The 21,879-nt window shown below is 42.7% G+C and overlaps 1 protein-coding gene across 2 annotated transcripts; it reads left to right on the forward strand.

The window, feature by feature from the left end:
• Positions 1-1,020: 1,020 nt before the first annotated feature.
• UNC93A (unc-93 homolog A) lies at positions 1,021-21,879 on the forward strand. 2 transcript variants are annotated; one of them, XM_086745135.1, is made up of 9 exons: positions 1,085-1,152; positions 1,758-1,849; positions 2,607-2,796; positions 3,568-3,797; positions 6,847-6,972; positions 9,831-10,048; positions 11,193-11,328; positions 12,932-13,063; positions 21,346-21,879. In XM_086745135.1, the coding sequence occupies exons 1-9, from the start codon at positions 1,085-1,087 to the stop codon at positions 21,609-21,611; spliced, it is 1,458 nt and encodes a 485-aa protein (XP_086601261.1). In that variant the 3' UTR covers positions 21,612-21,879. The 2 variants fall into 2 exon arrangements, with proteins under 2 accessions (XP_086601260.1, XP_086601261.1); XM_086745134.1 differs by lacking the exon at positions 1,758-1,849 and having other exon boundaries at positions 1,021-1,152; positions 2,615-2,796.

A 21,879-nucleotide genomic window follows, 5' to 3' on the forward strand; every position in this document is an offset into this window, starting at 1 on the left:
CTTTTTAATTCCACTTTGCTCCCAAGTGGAAATCCCTCCTCTGCTACAGCTGCAGAAAGGGTCTGCAGATGGTCTGTTTGTCCTGCCAGGCCTAGGGGCAGAGAGGACCTGGTGTGCTCAGAAGGGGAATACTCAAAAGCTCAGTCAGCACTTGCAGGATGGCCAGTGTGTCAGGAGCAAACAGGCAATGCAACTTCCCAAAGGCAGGCTCTGAAAATGGGGGAAAGCAGGGGCAAACACGGCAGGGTTGGCTGGCCAGGGGGAAAGTTTTCACTCCTTGAGCTGGGCAGCACCAAGGTAAGGTACAGCCCACAAAGGCTGTTTTTTCTCAGGGGCCAAAGGAGGTGAAGTTGCTTTTTTGATTTATCTGCTAAATCCATGTTTCCTATTGGCGTCAGAGTTGATGGGACAGATGGGGGAAAATGATTTTCATAAGTATGACTTGGTAAAGTTGAAACACCAAAGCCACAGTGTTCACCACAGATGAAGACTCTCCCACTTGCCAAGCAATAGGCAACCTTTGTTTGCTACGCTGCCCAGCTGTAGAGCTGGTGTATGCAGACACCACTGTAACACAAACTATATCTCTTTTGTAGCCCTAGTTAAGCAATATGCCTAACACAGACCTCAGTACGATCTTTTAATCTTTGCCCTTTATGGCCGGAGAGGCATTTCACTGCTTGTAATTTTTTCCTTCTCTGCTAGTGATAGGAGAGAGCCATATATTGTACAATTGCAATGCTGCAATACTAAAATCAGTCCAAGTGTTGCAAGTGACCTACATAGTTATCCAATAAAACCTGACAGATGTCCTTTGGGACTGCTCATTAGTGCCCCAGTCGCAACAGGTGAATGAGTAACAACTCCCTCAGGAGTTTTCAGTATCAGAAAAAATAAAGTTCACTGGCCAATCCTCAAATAATTAACAACTCTTTCCTCTACAAATGCAGTGGTAAGTGACCTCTTCCAACAAAACATAAGCTGTTTTTCTCCAACTCAAAGCATCCCATGGAATAATTGGATCAGCTCTGTGCACCAGCAGACTTTTGTCTTGTATGAATCAACATGGAAAGGAATCTTAAGAATGTTCTGGTCATTTCTTTCGGATTTTTACTTCTCTTCACTGCTTACGGAGGACTCCAAAGTCTACAGGTAAGTGGAGCATCTCCCACTGGCTGGCAGGACAGCTGGCCTTTCCACAGTTTCTATGAGGAAGGGATGCACAACTTCTTTTTTTTTTAAGTGGGTTAGGACATCAACTTGGTGCAGGTTAATGCACCAAGGTCACCCAGATCCGTAGCATTTACTAGCTATTTTATTCTGGTACTTCTCAAACAGTTTGAACATTTGTGTCAGACAAATGTTCTTTAGATTAACAAAAGCTGTTTGAATGAAAACTAAATTTCTCCGAAATTTTTCTCGAAAACATACATAAATCCTATATTGCAAAATGGAAAACAAATTCCATTTCTGGAAAGAGTTTGTTTTGAAGATCTCTAAATTGCTATAATTTTGTTATTGTATACAGTATTGTATACTAAAAATTTGCATCATTTATTTCAAAATCCCCCCCCCCAAATAAACCCCTCCACCACTAACAATTATTTGGGAGGCCTGGTTCCTAGTTTTTGGAAGCTGTAGCTGACAATACCAGACGTATGGTGTTTCAGAAATAGGACCTCAGTGATCAGGCAGCCTCTCTGCCTTTTTACAAAACAACCATTCCAGTTCTCAGATACACTGACCCTGCTCAACAGAGAACCTCCTCACCTCACTGTTGTGATGCCTGCCTCTCACCAAGGCAGCCATGCCGCTACCACCTTGGTCCTTCATGCAGTCACCGCAGGGCTTGGAAGTGTTTCGTGCAGCTACCAGCAGCCTCGCTCTCCTGCCGCGCTCTCTGGTGCTACTCCCCCTGCACCCGTTCCCCTCTTCCAAAATCATACCAGATCACCTAAGTTTTCAATGGAAACTAACAGGAAAATGTTGATAAGCAGCATCTTGACCTTCTCATTGCAACTTTTACAGTATCAAGATAAGAAAACGATTTTGAACATAAAATCATAAAACCTGGGTAGATCAGTAAAAACTTATGAAAACCTTGTGAAAATGTGAGTGAATCAATTACTTCCAACTACAAAGAGCTGCTATGAGCACATTAGGATATTTGGACCTTGATCTCTGAGCAATTTAGAAATCATCAGACCTGTAGTTTAAAGCACAGAATCTGCCACTGTTGCTAAGTCAAGCCTTGCGATGCAGATCTGAGGATATTCCTGCCTAAGACAAAAAGAGAAGGCCAAGAATAGAGGTTATCCTTCATTCAGCTTGCTTTCAAAGAGAAACTCAAATGAATTACATTAAATAAAGTCTGACTTACCAAAGCTTTGAATCTGAGCAGTCTTTACCTGGTTCTGTATCATATTTTTACAAATGAGCTATCATTGTGAGGAAAACCATAAATTCGTAATCGGAATGCTTTGGGGAAAGGAGACAGTAATACCCAGACCCAGCTTCCATGTCTCTCTGTTTCTGCCTGAAGCCACTCTCTGTACACCATAGTAACATATGCCTGTGATAAAATTTGTCTCAACCACTGTTCTTGTCCATGCAGAGCAGTCTCCACTCAGAAGAAGGCCTGGGCGTTGCTTCCCTAAGCGTTCTTTATGCTGCACTCATCTTATCGTCCATGTTCCTCCCTCCAATCCTAATAAAGAAGCTGGGCTGCAAGTGGACCATCGCAGGCTCTATGTGCTGCTACATCGCGTTCTCCCTAGGGAACTTCTACGCTAGCTGGTACAATTTAAATACTTTAACCTTGTCTATTGTGTTTGAACAAAATCAGTAAGGGCAAAGTTCTTTCTTCTTTTTCTTCTTAATTCCTACTCCACCTCTGTGCTGCGGATTTGAAAGTCGGATGCAAAAGGTGTTACCTGCAAGAAACAGGTAACAGATGAAGCAGAAAGGTGAAACTCTGCAAAAAGTCAGAATGAATGCATCCACCTGGCCACGTGAAGCTGCTTATCTAACTTATGTATGTAGCAGAAATTTCCCTTCAGAAAAAAAAAATATCAGAAGTTTCATTTAAAATCCAAATGACTTTGAGTACTGTTTTTTAAAAGATTGAAGGGAAGGCTGTCTTCCAATCAGTGGCTTTGGGAGCAGAGGACCATAGGAGGAGGCCAGCTCCTGCCTTGCGCTTTCAGAGGTGGATGAACAATTTAACTCTGTTCTCCAGTGACAGGAGATGCAACTCTGTGGAGGAAAGTTCTTGCAATCCATCTTCTGAAGGGCAGATGCAATGTAAATCTCAGTTACGAGAAGACAGGGCACATGAACACAGACCTAGCCAGACCAGCCTAGATCTAGCCCCTGGGCACAGCTGGGAGTGCTTGCACATCCTAAACTTCGTAAGAGTGCCCTTTCTTGGTTTCATGGAGTAGATTTATTGAATCACACAAAGGATAAATCTATTTCTTTGATGTCTATTTTTGCCTCTGGATCTGTGGGCAAATGGTTGTTATGCTAATGGATGGTAACTATGCTAAATAAAGTGTTCTTTGGCAGGTACACACTAATCCCTACCTCTGTGATCCTGGGCTTAGGAGGAGCACCACTGTGGTCTGCCAAATGCACTTACCTCACCACTGCTGGCAATTCATATGCTGAGAAAGCAGGAAAAAATGGGAAAGACATTATCAACCAATACTTTGGGGTCTTCTTTCTGATACTTCAGTCCTCTGGCATCTGGGGAAATCTTATCTCATCCTTGATATTTAGCCAAGCTTCCAACAAAGGTAAAATATATTTTAAAATCTTGGCACTTCTTTCCATAAACATCAGCTAGTTCTAGATAGTTAAAAGGTAGATTTCTGTAGCTGAGCTACTGATCCTCAATTGCCTTCATAGTCAGTAGAAACGGGCACTTCAGATGTGATTTAGCTCATCTGAAGGTAGATGTCTGAAATGGATGGGCTAAAGTGCTCCCTGGAAATGTCTATTTTCTATCAACTCTTCATCAGCTATAAAGAGAGTTCAGACAACTAGCTCAAAAATAGATGTCTATTGAATTCCTTTCAAATTCCACCCTCGTGTTGTAAAGCACAGATAGGTTGCTGGCAGCGACAGGCTTTCACATCTGACTTCCATTTAAAGTAGACTGAAACAAAAGGCAAAACACTGAAGCAGCCTTTTCGCAAAGCTTGTAGCACTGGATTAATTTGTTGTTAAACATTCAAGGTAAGTCAAGCTGATGCTGGTGCTTTCTGAAAATGAGTGCTTCACGGACTTGTCAAGAAGAAATAGAAGTAGCTGTTGGCAGGAGTCTGCATGCCAGGGCTCCTCTGCTGTATTTCAGGCTCAGACAGCAGATGCCGATGTAGCTTGAAGAAATCACTCGACAGTGCTGCCCTCATTTCCTGTGCTTTTAATTGGTGTAAGCTTTAAAAGGGCAGTTATGAAAATAAATTAATATTTTAATGCCACCTTAGAGATTCAAAGTGCTACAGTGTATTATCATTTCAGTCTCCTGTGCGTTCCCTATCCTGTCAAAGTAAGAGTAGGATGGACATGGAAAAAGTTTTCCATATAGACTGCTGCTATTAATAGCAATACGTTACCTCTCTTCCCAGTAGCAGTTAAACAGTATCTCCTCTGGAGAGCACTCAAACAGGTATTAGGTTAAAAGTAAATGTCAGGGAGCTGGCGTCAGGTTTTAATCTTTGGATCTTTGGGTTTATGGCAAAGTAGTTGTCACAAGGTGGATACTTATGGAGAACCATGCTTCCTTTAAACCCAAGCAACTATAGATGAAACACCATCAAAGCAGAATGCTAAAGGTCTGTATCAAGTGCAACAGAGCCCTGCTGACCTGATCACTGAGCCACACGATGTCTCAGGAGGGACTCTTTGTTCTCATTTCATTTGCAGGGCACAGGCTGTGGTGCAGCTGTGGGGTGTGCACAGACTGCAACCATTTCACTCTCCCCTGCCTCACAGCACATATCATATTAATAAGAAGATTAAAATACTTTTTTTTTTTTTTTTGTCTTGTAAATCCCCTCCTAGATTTACATCTGAGGATGTTCCTCTCAATTCCAAAGAAACTCTTTTACTTATTTTTTGAACAGTTACATTGGATTTCAGGAAATGCTGTGCTCCTGGGAGCTGTGCTGTGAACAGCTCTGAAAGCCAAAGGCCTTGCATATCTCACAACAGCGATGAGCAGTCACACCATAAGCTTCCCAACTGTATCTTCTCAGTGAGACTCAGCTTTAACCTAGAGGTAGTTTCATAGTGGGTGAGGGGGCAAGGATCTCCAGTCACTCACTTGTTTTCCTCTCCTCTGACAGTGCAGCAAAGTTATCCATCCATATTGTCCATATATATTTCACTGAGTGGTTGGAAAGATATGGTATGTATCTGCAGAATCAAAATGCATAAAATTCAAATGCATACATACAATTGACATATTGCTTGCATCACTGCATCCAGACACAGCAAGGCAAGCTACACCATGAGGTAATATTACAATAGAAGACAGCAATCAATGTAATTTACAAGAGTCACCCTTTCTCACTCATCAATATTGCAACCATATTTCCAGAGGAACAGAGCAAACCCTCCCTTGTGGCTTCCATACCATTAATTGTGTGTGCATCTTCATCTTCAGATGATACATGAACAGATATAAAACTTGTTTTACACACTTCCACGCGTTACTGGTGTGACTCACCTTTTGCATATGGTAATTTTGCTGAGGGTCTGTTTGTTCAAAACTATGTAGTGGTAGCCACTGGCTATAATAAGGTAATTATTTTCTTTATGTTATTAAGTTTTATCTGATGTTGAACCTAAAGTTGTTTATGAAGCTAGTTAAACAGCTGATTCACATTGCAGCAGCTTTGATTGGAAGCAATAGGGAAAACCACACTAAAAGTAGTTACACAATAGCCCTAACTGAAAAATTACAGATCAAATAATGTTTAAGGAACCAGCCATGGTACACAGTATTGTCCTTTATTATGCGTGGACCAGTGACAAATTCTGCAGCGAAAGCATTGAAATAATTGTATGGGGCTTTGATCATCCTTCCCCACTACACAGCTTGTTCAGGCTCACACTTTGGGTTAGTATTTTTTCTTTACAGAAAGGATACTGCAGGAAGTGGGCATGGTGTCATGGTGGCACACAGGGTGCATGGGTACACACATGTGTGTGGCTTTGACATATGCCCAGCACAACACTGATGGGATAGAAAAAAGCAAAACTGTTCTGATTTCAAGTATGTTCTCGAAGAGTAATAAAGCCAGTAATAAAGTCATAAAGCCAGGAAAAGATGTTTTCTTTGAAGACTGCAGTAGTGAGTAATTGTAATTTGAATTTATAAAGCAAAAAGATGTCTCAAGGTGGTTTCCATTCCTGTAACGTATACAGAAATTACTTGGAGAGAGATAATGTGCTCTGGCTGTAAGAATGGAGGTCCATCAGTTTGGTGGTGATGTGAACTGACCTGTCTTGTGAGCTATTATGAATAAGAGGTATGGATACATACTGGAACTTTAAATACTGCAAATTGAGCTTGGATTCAGATTTCAGCCTCTGGCTTCAGTCCATGTCTCCATGTAACCATCAATTCAGTGTTCTGTCTTGAGCAACTGTTTCTGTTAAACCAAATTTTTGTGTGTTAAATGGTATTCTGAGGTTAAACATCTCTAATCTGGAAGGATTTGAAACCAGGACCAGTCACTGAGTGCTGGATTCCCTTCTCCTTATATCCTTTCATATAGCACACACTCATCTGATCTCTCCCCTGTCCTGCCTTTCTTTTGGTTCTTACTGAATTAGTGGAAATCTCAGAAGAAAATCTGGCATGCTGTGGAGCATATGACTGCATGACCGATACCACTAACACCACTGGGTTAGCAGAACCTTCCAACTCCTTAATCTACACTCTGCTAGGGATCTACACTGGTAAGTAATCTACACAACCCCTAATGAATAGCACTGACGGGGACCCTACTACTTGTGAAACCTAGCATGACTTTGCAGATTAAGTTTCCAACTTCCTCCTTCAATCCAATTTGCTAAAAGGAAATAAGATATGTGAGAGCTGTAAACAACTCCTTCATAAATAGTTTCAAGTGTTTTATGCCAGTGCCGTATGATTTTTTTTCTAAAGAAGCAAGACATTCTTCACATTTTTCATCTGGAATAAAGCTGAAGCCCAGTATGGTGCCACCCAAAGTCAACGTTGCCCTATAGACTAGAATCAAAAGTATGCCCACACTGCAATTAGAGGATTGCAGCAGTTTATCCAGTTATGCATGAGATGGTTTTAAATTCACTGTCTTGAGGATCAGCAATAGTTAACTAGTTACTGATGGCATTGGGCAGAATTACATATGCATGCAGAGGTCCAAAATGCTAAGAGCAGCCCAGCTAGTGGTACCTGAACTCATCAACTTCTAGTCATCTGGAGATGTCTACCAGAACTGGCTGATGTCCTACCATGTGTAAAACAGCTTTAGCACAAAACTGCACTGTAATTAGAGGTGGATCTGAACCACGCCTCCCAGAACATGCAATCATCTGGGGGAAGGTTTTTCGATCCCTGCTGAGATTTTACAACTTCAGTAAATTCTCAGCTGTGATGCTTGAATCATAATACCTTAGTGTGAAAGGCAAAGATGAAAAGAAGCACTAGGTGAATTGGCACATCTCCCATTTAGTAACTACAGCTGCTATATATCTTCCTTGCACAGGGCTAGAAAGGAATCAAAGAGAGGGAAGGCTGATGCCATCAAAATTGGAAATACAAAAAATATGCCAAGATTCATTCATTGAGGAAAATTCAAAAAGTACCCATCTCGAAACAAGTTCTTCTCTGGATAAAGGGGAAGTATCTGACAAGGCAGTATGTCACTTTAGCTCTGTTGTTTGCAATCTCTGCACACTGCTCTCTAGGCTGAGACAGATGCACAGAATTTGTCATATTCTCAAACAGAGACACTGTGATCTGGTCAGCATGAGCCCTCACCAGACAAGTACGTCACAGCAAACCCTCTCTCCTTCCCCAACCTCTGTTCCTAGTTGGTGAGAAAATGCAAGTAATATCCCCCCACTTCCCTTCCACAGTGTACTGGAGCTCATGTCTTTCTGCTAAAGGCAAGTTTGGCTCACAAGTTTAAATTTAAATTTGATGACTAACATATACAGCACTCCCTTAGGCTTTGCTCATGCAAAATGAATGCAACCCTGCTGTCTCCTGACCCCAGGTCAGTAGGGTTTCATTTTTCTTTCAAGCTCTTAATAAAAGATATGTCTTTTCCTACCTCGAGGGAAACCAAATAGCTAAATATTTCATTCATGGACATTTTTAAAATGACTCCTATTTGGTTTCTGAATACATATTTTGCCCAGCTTGGGTGGAGACAATAACGAATAAGTATTTTGTTGTTTAGTTTTCTTGAGGACTGTGGATATTTCTATTTATGTTCATACCAACCACTTCTAAGGCATGCAGTTACTTACCTCCTATAATTGCTCTTGATTCACTTGACATATTTGTTAGAATATTTGTCCTGTAAACGTGGATGTTCTCCTCCCACCCATGTAAGTCCTTCAATCAGTCCGTAAGCACTGATAAACACCCTGGCAGAACCGGCAATGACTAAGATTACGAAGGGTCACACCTCAGCCACAGTGGAGAACCAGTACACTGGAGAATACAAATTCATTCTAGGAGACATGAATGAGAAATAATAAGCAATTAAAAATGATGGCAATTTACTGTAAATCTGCTAATATATTTGGACATTAAAAGTTCACAGAAAAGAGCATGCCCATACGTAGTAGCATAGGAGCATGTTAAACAGGCAACATGGCTGGGAAGGGGTGCCTGGTTTTCTTACTCTGTAACTCCACTTGTTTCCATGGATGGATTTGTAGTCAACACCAGTAAGAGAGCAAACATCAGATACAGCCTTGTATCTGTAACGAAGCAATCAGTTCCCAACCTGTGGCTGCTTCATGTATATGATGAGCCACAGTTATCTTCTTGACAACATGAACAAAATCAGAATGATTCACTCCACAAGCTACAAACCTAGACCAAAACATACATGATCATTTTCTGATTAACTTCCTCATGTATTCTTTCATATGCTGCTTCTGCTAGGAAATTAGAGGTTCAAAGCTGTAACCCATCTTTTTCAAGCCATGCAGAGTTGCTCACTATCATATTTAAAATAGCATATATTCTGTACTCAAAGTATTGCTCCACTCTAACAAAAAAAAAAAAAGAAAAAGACAAAAAAATAGGCAAGATATACTGGGATCCAAGACAGCAGTTCTACTTCTAGCCCTTTATTTTTCTTTCCATGCACTTGAAGCAAGATCCCCCCTAGCCATTAAAATCTTGGCACTGGAAGGGAATACTCCTCTCTTGTGTTGATTTAAAGCCTTTTGATAGCTCCTGAGGGAGCTTTTTCTGGCCAGCTTCCCATCCTTGCGACCCCTGGCTTGCCCTGGAAGGGTGAGCGATCACCCTCAGCGGCCATGCAGCTGGCCCGGCGACTGTCACAACAGCCCAGTCACAGTTAAGCTGAGGGGATTAGCGAGGTACGCAGCCGCATGCAGAAGATGTGAATGTAGATCAGGCCTTGTTTACACAGAAATGGCCTTTACATGGCAGCGGAATCAGATGCATCTGCCAAAACATCCCACAGAGAGCCAAGCACCAAGTCAGAACAACAACAGCAGCAAGTGACTTCCCATCATTCTTCCAGCATTCCTCATTTTTTCATGAACTCTTTGTTTTGTTTTTGCAGCTAGTGGTGTGCTAGCTGTGTTGCTGATTGTTATATTTCTGGACCAGATCAAATCTGACCAAGCAGAGACTGAGAAAGAAACACTAGAGACACCATCCTTTTGGTCTACGTTCCTAGCAACTTTCCAGCATCTTAAAGATAAAAGGCAGTGTCTTCTAATCCCTCTGACAATGTACAGTGGGTTTGAACAGGGATTTCTTTCTGGTGACTACACAAAGGTGTGGATGACAATGAAAACCTATTTCTGTCTGATTGTTTTCTGTGCCTTTTTGTCTTACTGCCGCATCTGATCTATATTTACTTGTTAAATGAAGACGTTTTCAGTGCTGATTTGTGGTTTCTAAATTACTGCTTATTTCTACTTGAATGAACTCTGAGTGACATCTTCAAATAGGAGAGGCCAGCAGTAAATACGCCCCTTGGATCGCCCTTAAAAAGAACACTGTAGAGAGCTTAACTCACCAGTGGAGGCCACAGCAGACAGCTACAGGTTCAAACTCTTCAGCTTGTTGTAAATAACAAATTGGGAGAAAAGCCAGGAGTCTGCAAAGCTTTTATACCTTCCTTCCTTCTGGTTTCCCTACAGTCTGTATAAGTGCAAGTCAGCACACAAACCACGTATTTTATTTTGAGAACTTTTATGGTAAGAGGGCAAACCCTTAACATGGCTAGCTGAAAGCCCTCACCAGTCACTAGTGCAACAGGTTCAAACCCTGATGGACTGAAATTATCAGAACCACCTCTGCTCCCCCAGTTTCTCTACAAACCTAGACACACAGCAGGTGTATTCTCCAGATAGTCATTGAGAAAGCCTCCAAAAGAAGGGAGCAAACTTCTTGAGCTGCTTATTTGACACTTAAGCTTTCAAACCTTGCATATAAGCAGACAGAAAAGTGCATTTGCTGCTGTGTTTGAATGGATTCAAAGGGGCACTCCATGGCCACCTCCGTGAGCTGTACACTCTTATAGGTGAGATCCTCTTCATTTCTTGGGAACTGATCTGTAATAACTACAGTGCTGATTGATTGTCAATTTTCATCTCTTGGGCTACATAGGGAAGGGCAGAAAATTCCTAGTGCCACTTCCAGAAGTTTTATTTGCACAGGAAGCAGTGCTCTGATTTCCTCTGCTTGCTACTGCTCTGTTTGCATGGCACCAGTCTGATTGGGAACTACGTTAGCAATATCACTGCTGAAGGCCAACTATGTCAATACACCAGGGACCTGTCAGCAAATTCTGTAGCTGTGCTCCTTTGATCTCGTCCATGCTGGCTGTTTACCAAATACTCAGACTAAGACCCTTGAACCGTAGCTGCATATTTTCACTGAAGAAAATGTGTTGCCACTGTCTCTTTTCTTCCAGACGTATGTGACCTGTGTCCTGGGCATACATTATGTTGGTTACGTGATGATCTGCTTTTCAGCTGTAAATTCCCTCTGCTCTCTGCTCTTTGGAAAGATCTCTCAGTTCACGGGTAGAAAACTTCTGTTTGCATTAGGTATGTAAAGGTCAACTGAAGGACCGGTCACCTCATGTAATATATCAAATCCAGTGCTGGCCCCTTTGCGTGCACTACAAAGGGAGAGCTCACTGTCGACTATCAATTAAAACCAAAGTCAATCTGGAGGCAAACTTCATTCATGAGAGAGAGTCAGCACAGTTAACCACCTCATTGAGGTCATCGCTTTACATCATTTTCCTGGTGGTGTAGTTCACCCTGCTTTTGAGGGTGCTGTCTACTCAGAAAGTGCCCCACAGCTTGATGTTTCACAGCTCTAGTGCAACTGGTGAGAAATGATCTTACAACACAGAAGTTGAGGCCTACACTATACCTGAGAAGGATTTCTCCATTGGGGTGAAACCTGCTCACCTTTATGGCGTGAGAGGAACTGAGAACATTGTGAGATACACCATTGACTTGAATCTCAGGAGACAGTGAATTTGGACATTTCAGCAACCGGCCTGGGAATTTCAGGAAAATTTTTAAAGGTTGGCCCAGTGTCCTTTTCACTACTTGCTCTATAGGGAGAAAAATAAAGAAGGAGTCATATGCCACTGTGCCAGGTTAGAATAATTTGAGGGCCTCTGTACGGGACAGTAATTTTCAGGTTGGCATGAGAAGAGATTCGTATACTTAAGAACATCTTTCTCTCCAGAGAACACTGTTCCAAAGAGTAACAGAGTAATGGAGGGAGAAAAATATGAAGAAATATTTATTTGTGTCCCTGTATCCACTAAGCCATTCATACTGAAATGTACTGATGCCTTACTTCCACTGCACAGTAACCTATATTATTAGAAACATCACTGACTGAGTCAATGTGCATCTAGACACTCTAGGCATTTCCTCCACAGGAAATGTTAAACCTGGGCAAGGAAGAAGAAATTTAGAGTCCTTTATGCTACAGTCATTAGTTCAGATTCTTCTGTACATATCTGTCCTAGATGTATGTCTCACTCTATGAAACTCATTTTAGATTTAAAAAATAATCCCAGATAATAATAATTTTTAAAATCTGTAGTGTTAGTAATGACAGACCTCTGAACCTCTCAGTTTTGTTTAATGGTCTTTGTACTCAGCCTATAAAGGTGTGCCTGTGCGGGGTGGGTGGGGGGAGGAATCAGTGAGTCACTCACATTCTGCTTTTAAAAAGAAAGACAAAAAGTTGCCAGACCCTCTAGATATCCTAAACTGTCTCCTCTGGCCTGAAAGGAAAGCTACGTTTAAGGACTAGGTAAGGAGGGCAGAAGGGTGTTTCCTGGAGCTTCCCACATGAATCACATGGTGACTGTAAGTCTTTTGGCAGCCCCTTCTCCTACTCAGTGGCGGTTCTTGTCCTTCGGGCTAACAGCCGTATCGGCTCCAAGGATCTCTCAGCTCAGGACACTGCTCAGAATTATTAATTGAAGCCTGTCAAAGGACTGCATTGTCTTGTATTTCACGTGATGTCAACTCAGTCAGCACAAATCTCAATGAACCAGAAAGATTTTTAAATTGCGTTGTGCTCTACTCAGGGGAAGAATTTCAAAGTTCTATCCACCACTACCTGTTTTGTTTGTAATCGCATTTGTATTTCTCCTCTTTCTTTCTAAATCAATAGCCACAGTTACAAACGCCGCCTGTATAATAGCACTACTGCTGTGGAAACCTCATCCCAAGCAGCTTGCTGTGTTTTTTGTATTCCCTGCTCTTTGGGGCCTATCTGATGCCATTTGGCAGACACAAACTAATGGTAAGTCCTGGTGACAATGAAATTAATTCTCTTGAGATACCAAAATCTGCATGTTTCTATTTATAAAACAATACGTGCATAAAAATGATAATGGCTTTAAGACAGCATCTAAAAGAAATACGTTTCTGCCACGATGGACACAGCTTCCCAGGCAGAGCTCCACTGGGAACACGCTGCCAGCCAGGTGCCAGGCTGCAGGGCGTGTGTTTGCCCTGCTCTTACACCAGCCTGGGACAGCAGCAGTGAGCACACCCCTGGGAGATGTGTCCAGGGAGAGGAACTCCTCCGCTTAGTGACAGAGCTCTGGGAAAGGGCGAGTATATTGAGGAGCACCAGAGAGTCTGAGAGAGGGATAGACTACTGAAACTGCACCCTACCTTCCCTGGGCACATGACAGGGAGGATTCCCTGTCCTCTCTCGGCCTGTCTGAATGCAGTGACTCAAGGGACAGGGGGCAATGGCAACAAGTTCCTGCCCAGCGCAGCAGGCACGTCTCCTCTATGACCACCCTACCTTCCCAGGTGCCCTTGCATAATAGGTATGAGGCTCTGTAAGTGGAATGAACAATGACGAGAATGATGGTTCATCTATCTTGGAGATGTCACTGAGGTTAAGTCGGTCTATGTCTTGCATCAAAACTGTAAAGAAAAACAGACAGATCATTGTCTTAGGAGACTCTTCTGAGGTGAACAAAAGGCCCGACAGGCAGACCGGACCCTCTTCTTAGGGAAGTCTGCTGCGTCCCTGGGGCCCAGGCTAAAGATGTGAAGAGAAAGCTTCCTATGGCACGCAGATTACTATCCATTATTGATTTTTCAAGTAGGCAGTGATGAAGGTGCAACAAGGAGTCCGAGGGCAATCAAGAGAGCCTTCAGGGCCTTGGAAAGACTGGTTAAGGGATCAGGAACACAAGTAGTGTTCTTATCTATCCTTCCACTTGCAGGGAATAATGAGGAAACAAATAGGAAGAGCCAGCAGATCAATACCTGGCTCTGAGCCTAGTGTCAGCAGCAGAATTTTGGGTTTTTTGATCATGGGTTGGTTTACACGACACCAGGCCTCCTGGCGACAGACAGGGTACACCTGTCTCAAAGAGGGAAAAGGATCTTTGCACAGAAGTTAGCAGGGCTCATAGAAAGACCTTTAAACTAGATTTGAAGACAAAGGGATAAAACTGGGCTCACTAAAGATAAGCTTGTGGGCAGCATGCCAATGTTTGAGGGATGGTGTGCTAGCAAGGTCCTTCGATCTGCCATATCAGTGGAGGTAGGGGATGGAGAATCATGTGGCAGTGAAGACACAAGGGTTATTGATGTGTTAGAAACCACAGGAGCACCTGAGAATGGTCACATAGGAATTAGGGCTTCTTCCCCTAAAAAGGTGGCAAGACCATCAGCCCAACTGAAGTGCACCTACGTCAATGCATGCATCACAGGCAACAAACAGGAGGAGCTGGAAGCCATTGTGTGGTGGGAAAAATATTATATAGTTGCAATCATGAAAACATGGTGGTGTGCCTCACACAACTGGAGTGCAGCAATGGATGGCTATAAACTCTTCAGAAGGAATAGGCAAGGAAGGAGAGGTGGTGGGGTAGCCCTGTATGTTAGCAAGTGTTTTGATTGTCTAGAGTTTGATGATCATGATGATAAGGTTCAGTGTTTATGGGTACGAATCAGGGGGAAGGCCAAGAAGGCAGATATCATGGTGGGAGTCTGTTATAGATCACCCAACCAGGATGAAGAGTCAGATGAAATATTCTATAAGCAGCTGGGAGAAGTCTCACAATCACTAGCCCTTGTTCTCATGGGGGACTTCAGCTTACCAGACATCTGCTGGAAATACAACACAGTGGAGAGGAAACAGTCCAGGAGGTTTCTGGAGTGCATGCAAGATAACGTCCTGACACAATTGGGCTCAGTACTGGGGCCAGTTCTGTTTAACATCTTTATCAATGATCTGGACAAGAGGATTGCGTGTACCCTCAGTAAGTTTGCAGATGACACCAAGTTTGGTGGGAGTGTTGATCTGCTTGAGGGTAGGAATTGTATGAGGTTCAACAAGGCTCAGTGCCAGGTCCTGCACTTTGGTGACAATGACCCCATGCAACATTACAGGTTTGGGGAAGAGCGACTGGAAAGCCTCCTGGCGAAAAAGAATCTGGGGATGTTGGTTGATAGCCAGCTGAACATGAGCCTGCAGTGTGCCCAAGCGGCCAAGAAGGCCAACAGCATCCTGGCTTGTATCAGGAACAGTGTGGCCAGCAAGAGTTGGGAAGTGATCATCCCCCTGTACTCGACACTGGTGAGGCGGCATCTCGAATGCTGTGTTCAGTTTTGGGCCCCTCACTACAAGAAGGACATTGAGGTGCTGGAGCATGTCCAAAGAATGGCAATAAAGCTGGTGAAGGGTGTAGAGCACAAGTCTCATGAGGAGCGGCTGAGGGAACTGGGGTTGTTTAGTCTAGAGAAAAGGAAGCTGAGGGGAGACCTCATTGCTCTCTACAACTACCTGAAGGGAGGTTGTAGTGAGGTGGATGTCGGTCTCTTCTCCCAGGTAACAAGTGATAGGACAAGAGGAAATGGCCTCAAGTTGTGTCAGGGGAAGTTTAGAAAAATTTCTTCACTGAAAGGGTTGTCAAGCATTGGAATAGGCTGCCCAGGGAAGTGGTTGAGTCATAATCCCTGGAGATATTTAAAAGACATGTAGATGTGGCACTTAGGGACATGGTTTATTGGTGGACTTGGCAGTGCTAGGTTAATGGTTGGACTTGATGATCTTAAAGGTCCTTTCTGGCCTAAATGATTCTATGATTCTACACTAGCTCATTGGAAAGTAGAAGAAATAAGAACAGGTTGTGAATAAGAAAGTGAAATACTCATTAAACAACTTTTTCCAAGATGAAGAGAGAAGAACACTGCAGAAGATGACAATGGATATTCCAAGAAAATTAGAAAACTCAGAAAAATGATACACTTTGTCTTTTGCAATAAAGGAGAGCACTCTGGATAAAAAATCAACTCAAAGCTTAGCAAGAAAAGAAGCAAATTGGCTGTCAGGAGTTATTAGGAAAAAAATCAAAGGAGAAAACCACAGAGAGCAACGTTATGCAACCAAGTAAATCCATGCAGTCCTGATTTCTCTATTTCAAAAATAATAATCAAATGTGATAAGGTATAAGAAGGCAATGAAAAGGAGCAGAGTCATGGGAGACTTCCACTTGAAGGAAGACTAACAAACTAGAACACTTTAGCCTGGGCAAGTGATAAGTAAGGAAAGCAGCCAGTAAGATCACTAATAGTATGGAGAAGGTGATTAGAAATTCACTGTTTTTCTTAATAACAGAACTAGTGGCACCAAGTAAAGTTATCAGGCAGGCAGCTTCATAAAAATCAAAAGAAATGCTTTTTTTTCATGCATAGCATAATCAAAGTATGGAATTTATTGCCAAAAATGTATATGTTTTAAAGCTGGAATTACATCACTTCAGGGGAAAATGTTCTTGGGAGCTATTAGAGCCTGATGGTCCAGAGATAATCTCCAACTCAGAAAGTCCCTATGTCTTTGATTGCCAGAGCCAGGAGGGCATTGTGGGGAAAGATCTCTGTGTATCTGCCTCATTTCTTACACCCTTATCCTAGGAGTCTGTTACTGGAAGTATACAATTGAACTTATCTGACGCGTTACAGTTGTTCTTATAATCTTTTATGTTCTTCTGCTTTGTGATACAGTGCAATTATTATGTGCTGACAGTTCAGATAATAGGCTGATACAAACCGACTTACGTAAGGGATTATTTAAACTTATCCCTTAAACAAGACCAGAGGAAGTTGTCTTATAGAGACTAAAGACAGGCTCTAAAATGCTGCAGAGGGCAAGAAAGAGCTATAGTCTTGTGGTGATTTGAAGTAAAGTCTGCTCATGACTGTCAGTCACACTCTTTTTAAACAAATGCCATATCCTGGGTCAGTAAGACAGTTAAATGCTCTCCTATCTGCTTCTGTATTTTGCCACTTATTTCGTCAATATTTTTTTCCTCTGTCTCAAATTCATATTTGGCAGATGTCATAGGAATAAGCATGTGACAGAACGAACTCATCTGGGCCCACATCAGGTTATGTGCCCTGGCCTCCTTCTGTCTAGTCCCTCTGGTTGTTTCTGTAGCTTAGATGATTTCACCCACTGGATAAATGGTCATGTTCCTCCTAGGAAGCCAAAGGGAAAACACCACAGACCTTTGCCCGGCAGTGACAGTGATCTCCTTCCAAGCACATGTAGAGTCTCCGCCTCTACACACAAGGAAGTGAGGAGCTGGACTTCTCTGTCCCTCCAGCAGCTCTAGCTGATATCCCTTAGAGGAGAGCTAGTACATACATCAAGGGACACACTCTCATCTACTCTCATCTTATCTTATCCCAACCTACAGCCGTGTGCCTTTGGTGCAATTTTAAATCAGTGCTCTCATTGTTCAGGTTCATGGAAGGACAGGATCAGTGAGGATTTGCTCTCTCTGATGTAAAGCTGTTCATTCATTTCCTGCCTCTTCAGCCACAGTCTTCCTGAATGTTCATCAGTTTTCTTCCTAACACTCGAGAACCGTATCTTAGTCTCCCACTGGAATAAAGGATCTGCCCTTTATCCTGCTTTTCTCTTTTCCAGAAAGCCTTGCCCTTAGACACTTGGCTTCTTTCAGGATCACAGAAAGGCTGAGGTTGGAAGGGAACTCTGGATGTCATCTGGTCCAACTCCCTTGTGCAAGCAGGGCCACTCAGGCAAAGCCAGTTACCCAGGACCATCTCCAGTCAGGTTCTGAATATCTCCAGGGAGGGAGACTCCACACTTTCTCTGGGCAACTGGTGCCAATGCTCAGTCACTCTCACAGTGAAAATTTTTTCCCTGATGTTCAGAGAGAACCTCCTGTGTTTCAGTTTGTGCCCACTGCCTCTTGTCCACTTTTCTTGGACACTACTGAAAAGAGCCTGGCTTTGTCCTCTTTGCACCCTCTCTTCAGAGATTTACATAGCTATTTATTTGCATTATTATTATGTACATGATTCCTTTGAGAAGGAATCTCCTCAGTCAGGTCCCTGCATGCCTGACAAAGATGGACCTGATGCCCTCATTAGGAAAAAAAAGGGGTAAGTACAGAGGATCTAAGTGTCAGAGAATGTGGGTGCAAAGTGGCTGCAGTTCCCAAACCCCCGATGAGGCATAGACGGTGGGCAATGCTTCATGCTTACTTGACGGCAAGTGACATCTCAGAGCACTGTGACAAAACTGACCTCTATTACAGCACTGTAACAGGTCATCTCCGTTCCCAGATTCCTGCAGGGTACTCGTGGAAATTTCACATTTGTGTTAGCTGGGGAAAAAACAAAATGCTCCTTATGCTTGCACGGTATCTTTTTTTTTTGTCTGTACCTTCTTCAGCTGTTCCGCAGGTCCCAGTTATAAAATTATACAGAGTTTGCTTTATCACATTGTCACACTAAAACACAGAGTGAGGACGTGAAACCTTAACAGAGAGGTGCAGTGACATTACTCTATAATGCTGCAACTGAAGAACAGGATCTTCAGTTTGACATGCCTGTTTAGGACTAAATAAATCTTTTTTCCCCTTTATCAGTTTTATACAGATACACATCACATGAGAAACCCCCAGCTCCAAAGGCTGAGGTGAGATAAGCCCACTAAAACAGCACTGGGGACTAAGGTCCTTCCTTTGGCAAGCTCCCATGACTGCTGCTTGCGCCTCAGTGGATTAACCACTGAATAAATACAATAGCATTGTGCTGCACGCTTAAGGCATTCTATGGTAATCGAATACGGCTTGCTTTGGCCTGCTGTGGATAGTTAAGGCTGCAGTTCCCTCTAGAGGATATATAGGCTCACAGTAGATGAGTCGCTTTGTCTTATAAAGGTTTCCTAACATGTTTGTGTGCATGTGTGGACATTTTCATTAATTTCCAGTGAAAACTGCTTCATTTCAGAGTGTGTAGTGCCCTCTCTTATCTAATCTGAGCACAGCTGCTATTATTGCCCCCTTGGCACTAACTGCACTTGGAGCTAACAATTGAGTAGCACAGAGCTATTGGGTAGACTACAGTAAAATAAAATTCTTTCCAGGTTGACATGCTTCTTTCGAAAGGATATGAATCAGTCTGGAAAATGTATAAACTTGGACTGAGATGATTTCCAGTAGTCCTGTTATATACCCATGCCTACTAGTATCAAGGGAAGGAGTGGGAAAACAGGCAGTAGTAAACAGGGAGAATAACTTCCATGGAAGTGAGCTGCAAGAATTCAGAGCTAGCAGGCTCTCCAGTCAGCCAGCTCAGCAGGTCAGGCAACTTGCAACTTGCAAGTTGCACCACACTGCACTCAACAGTGTTTGTGATAAGGACAAACGTTTAGTTCTGAGGCAAAAACACCATTGTGCTCCTGTGTAACTGGTCACTAACACAACATATGCATCTGGGAAATGAGAACTTTCCTGCCCAGTCAATCCTTCCTATAGCTGAACCTTGGACTAGATTGCCACTCAATTCTCCCATTGCTTTGATTGAAAAAGAAAGCTTCAAAACAGCAAGGGAAAATAGGAAAAAATGGCTGAAAGCTAGAATCTTTACACATAGAATTGCCACAACATCAGAAACCTTCTCCTCACTAATCGCTTTTCAGAAGATAACACAGGGCATATCAGCAAAGTCACATGAGCAACTTGTACTTGTTCATTTATTAGGCAAAACTATGAAGGAGTAGAAAATAATTCACACTACACTACACTCAGGCAGTTTAATGAACTAAGTACATCTTGTGATGCACTTGTCCAGGTTTTCCATCGTGTCTAAATTGAAACATTCAGTAAATGTCCTCTTATAGTCATCAGGAAGCAGTGAATTTTTACATACAGATGATGTTTCCCCCTTCTTAACAAAACTGAAGGGTTAGTTGAGCCTACCTGGACTTCTAGAGAGCTTTGTACTCCTCTGTGCCTTTTGGCTGAATGTGCATATTTCAAACAGATATGTCGTTAGAGAAGTGGATGAGAAGAGTCAAGGTTCATTGCATTCCTCCCCTTCCCTCCCTGCACACCACAGCTGAGCCAGCGGGAACACCCACTTCTTTATCGCCACTGATGCTAGCTCAGCACCCAGAGGAAAGCAAGCTCTCTCCCTTTCCCTGTGTGCCTGACCAGCCAGACTTGGAAGCTGGGAATCCCTCCCTGACTACCAGTTGTGAGTGTGGAGCCAATTGAATTCAGTGGAAGCTTCCCAGTGAACACGACTGCATTAGAATGACCAGTTTAACTAAGTCTCTATGACAAGCAAATTTTCCAGTTGCTGCCCAGAGGTTTTGTACGCATCAAGGATATTATTTTTGTCAACCCATCCAGAAGCTGAAAATTCAGAAACCTGGTTATCTTAGAGAGACAAATCTCCTTTGCATATTAAATCTAAGCCCAATCGTAGTGCTCTCCTCAACTTTCTGATTTGAGTGTTTTGGGTCAATTTGTTTTTCTTAACTTGGCAAATATGAATGGTACTCACTGCTGCCATCGGCAACGTCATGCGAGCCTCACCTGGGGACTCCCTGAGACCAAGTTCTGGTGAAAACCATGGACATGCATTTTACATTAACAGCCTCTGCATGTTCTCAGGTGAGCAAAAGAAATGGTTTGAAGAACAGGTAGGTAGTGCATGCAGGGTCCGTGCAAGTTCCCCACAGAAATGGTGAAGGATGGCAGCAGGGAGGTCCCTATGGTTCCTTGATCCTTTCTACCCCACACTGAAAGCACAACTTGGTCCCTAAGGGCCATGTTGTCCCTAGACAAAACCGTCTGTTCTGTGAAAGCCTGTAAGGACTTGGTATAACTTTATCAATAGTTGTGCATGGAGACCCTACAGTGTCAAGGGCCATTTCTGGCCATCTCCTCTTCCTCCTTACTTACTCACTTGTCAGTGCAAGAACCTTCCTTTTTATGGCTGATAGTTTGAAAAATAAACTTCCTGCCATCTCACGTCCATCTTTTCTTCCTTCCTCCCTTTTTCTTTCTTTTTTTTTCCTCTGATACTCTCTATTTTGTAATTTTTGCTCTGTTATTTCACTTATAACAATTCACAGGAGCACAAAAATGTTTTAAGACGAAGCTTTGTATTTTCCTTTCTCTGACATTTACAAGGGAGGGTCTATTTTCCCCATTGTGGTCTATTTATTCCCTTTGCAGAAAACACATGGTTGAAGACTTAACCTTCACAAGCTGTGTCTCTCCTTCCTTCTAGGACTCTACGGCATTTTATTTGAGAAACACAAGGAGGCTGCCTTTGCAAATTACCGTCTCTGGGAATCACTTGGATTTGTCATTGCCTTTGGTTATAGCACCAAATTGCAAGTCTACATCAAACTGTACATTTTACTGTCTGTGCTTGTATTGTCTATGGTGACGTATGGAGCAGTTGAATATCTCAAAGCTAAGAGCTCCCCTGGGACACCTACTACTACAAAGAAGGAAAACGTAGGATCTCCCACCCAGGAAACACACATGTAACCCAACAGGGTCAGAGCAATGGCAAAGCAAGCTGGTCGGCTCCTACAGGCATGTTTCCAAGGGTGTTCCAACATATACACTCTCCAGAAAGACAGTAAAGGGACAGATTTGAAGGCCAGTATAAAACAAATGTCTTACGAGTAAAAATCTGTTTTGACATCTCAGCTTTATAAGGGAAGATTATCTGACCTCACCCTTTCATATGGATGACCAACTGAATGTTTTCTCTTCATTTTAATTAATAAAGTCTTAATAAATGTAAACAAGA

Source organism: Chlamydotis macqueenii, chromosome 3 (assembly GCF_036417535.1).
Source record: "Chlamydotis macqueenii isolate bChlMac1 chromosome 3, bChlMac1.mat, whole genome shotgun sequence".
Classification (NCBI taxonomy): domain Eukaryota; kingdom Metazoa; phylum Chordata; class Aves; order Otidiformes; family Otididae; genus Chlamydotis; species Chlamydotis macqueenii.

What these genes read in the sequence shown, in the direction of transcription:
- UNC93A (XM_086745135.1), top strand. Translation starts at nt 1,085, where the DNA reads ATGTTCTGGTCATTTCTTTCGGATTTTTACTTCTCTTCACTGCTTACG. An exon ending in TAGCCAAGCTTCCAACAAAG is followed by an intron (nt 3,798 to 6,846) that starts GTAAAATATATT and finishes TTACTGAATTAG; the next exon opens with TGGAAATCTCAGAAGAAAAT. An exon ending in TTTCTGGTGACTACACAAAG is followed by an intron (nt 10,049 to 11,192) that starts GTGTGGATGACA and finishes CTTTTCTTCCAG; the next exon opens with ACGTATGTGACCTGTGTCCT.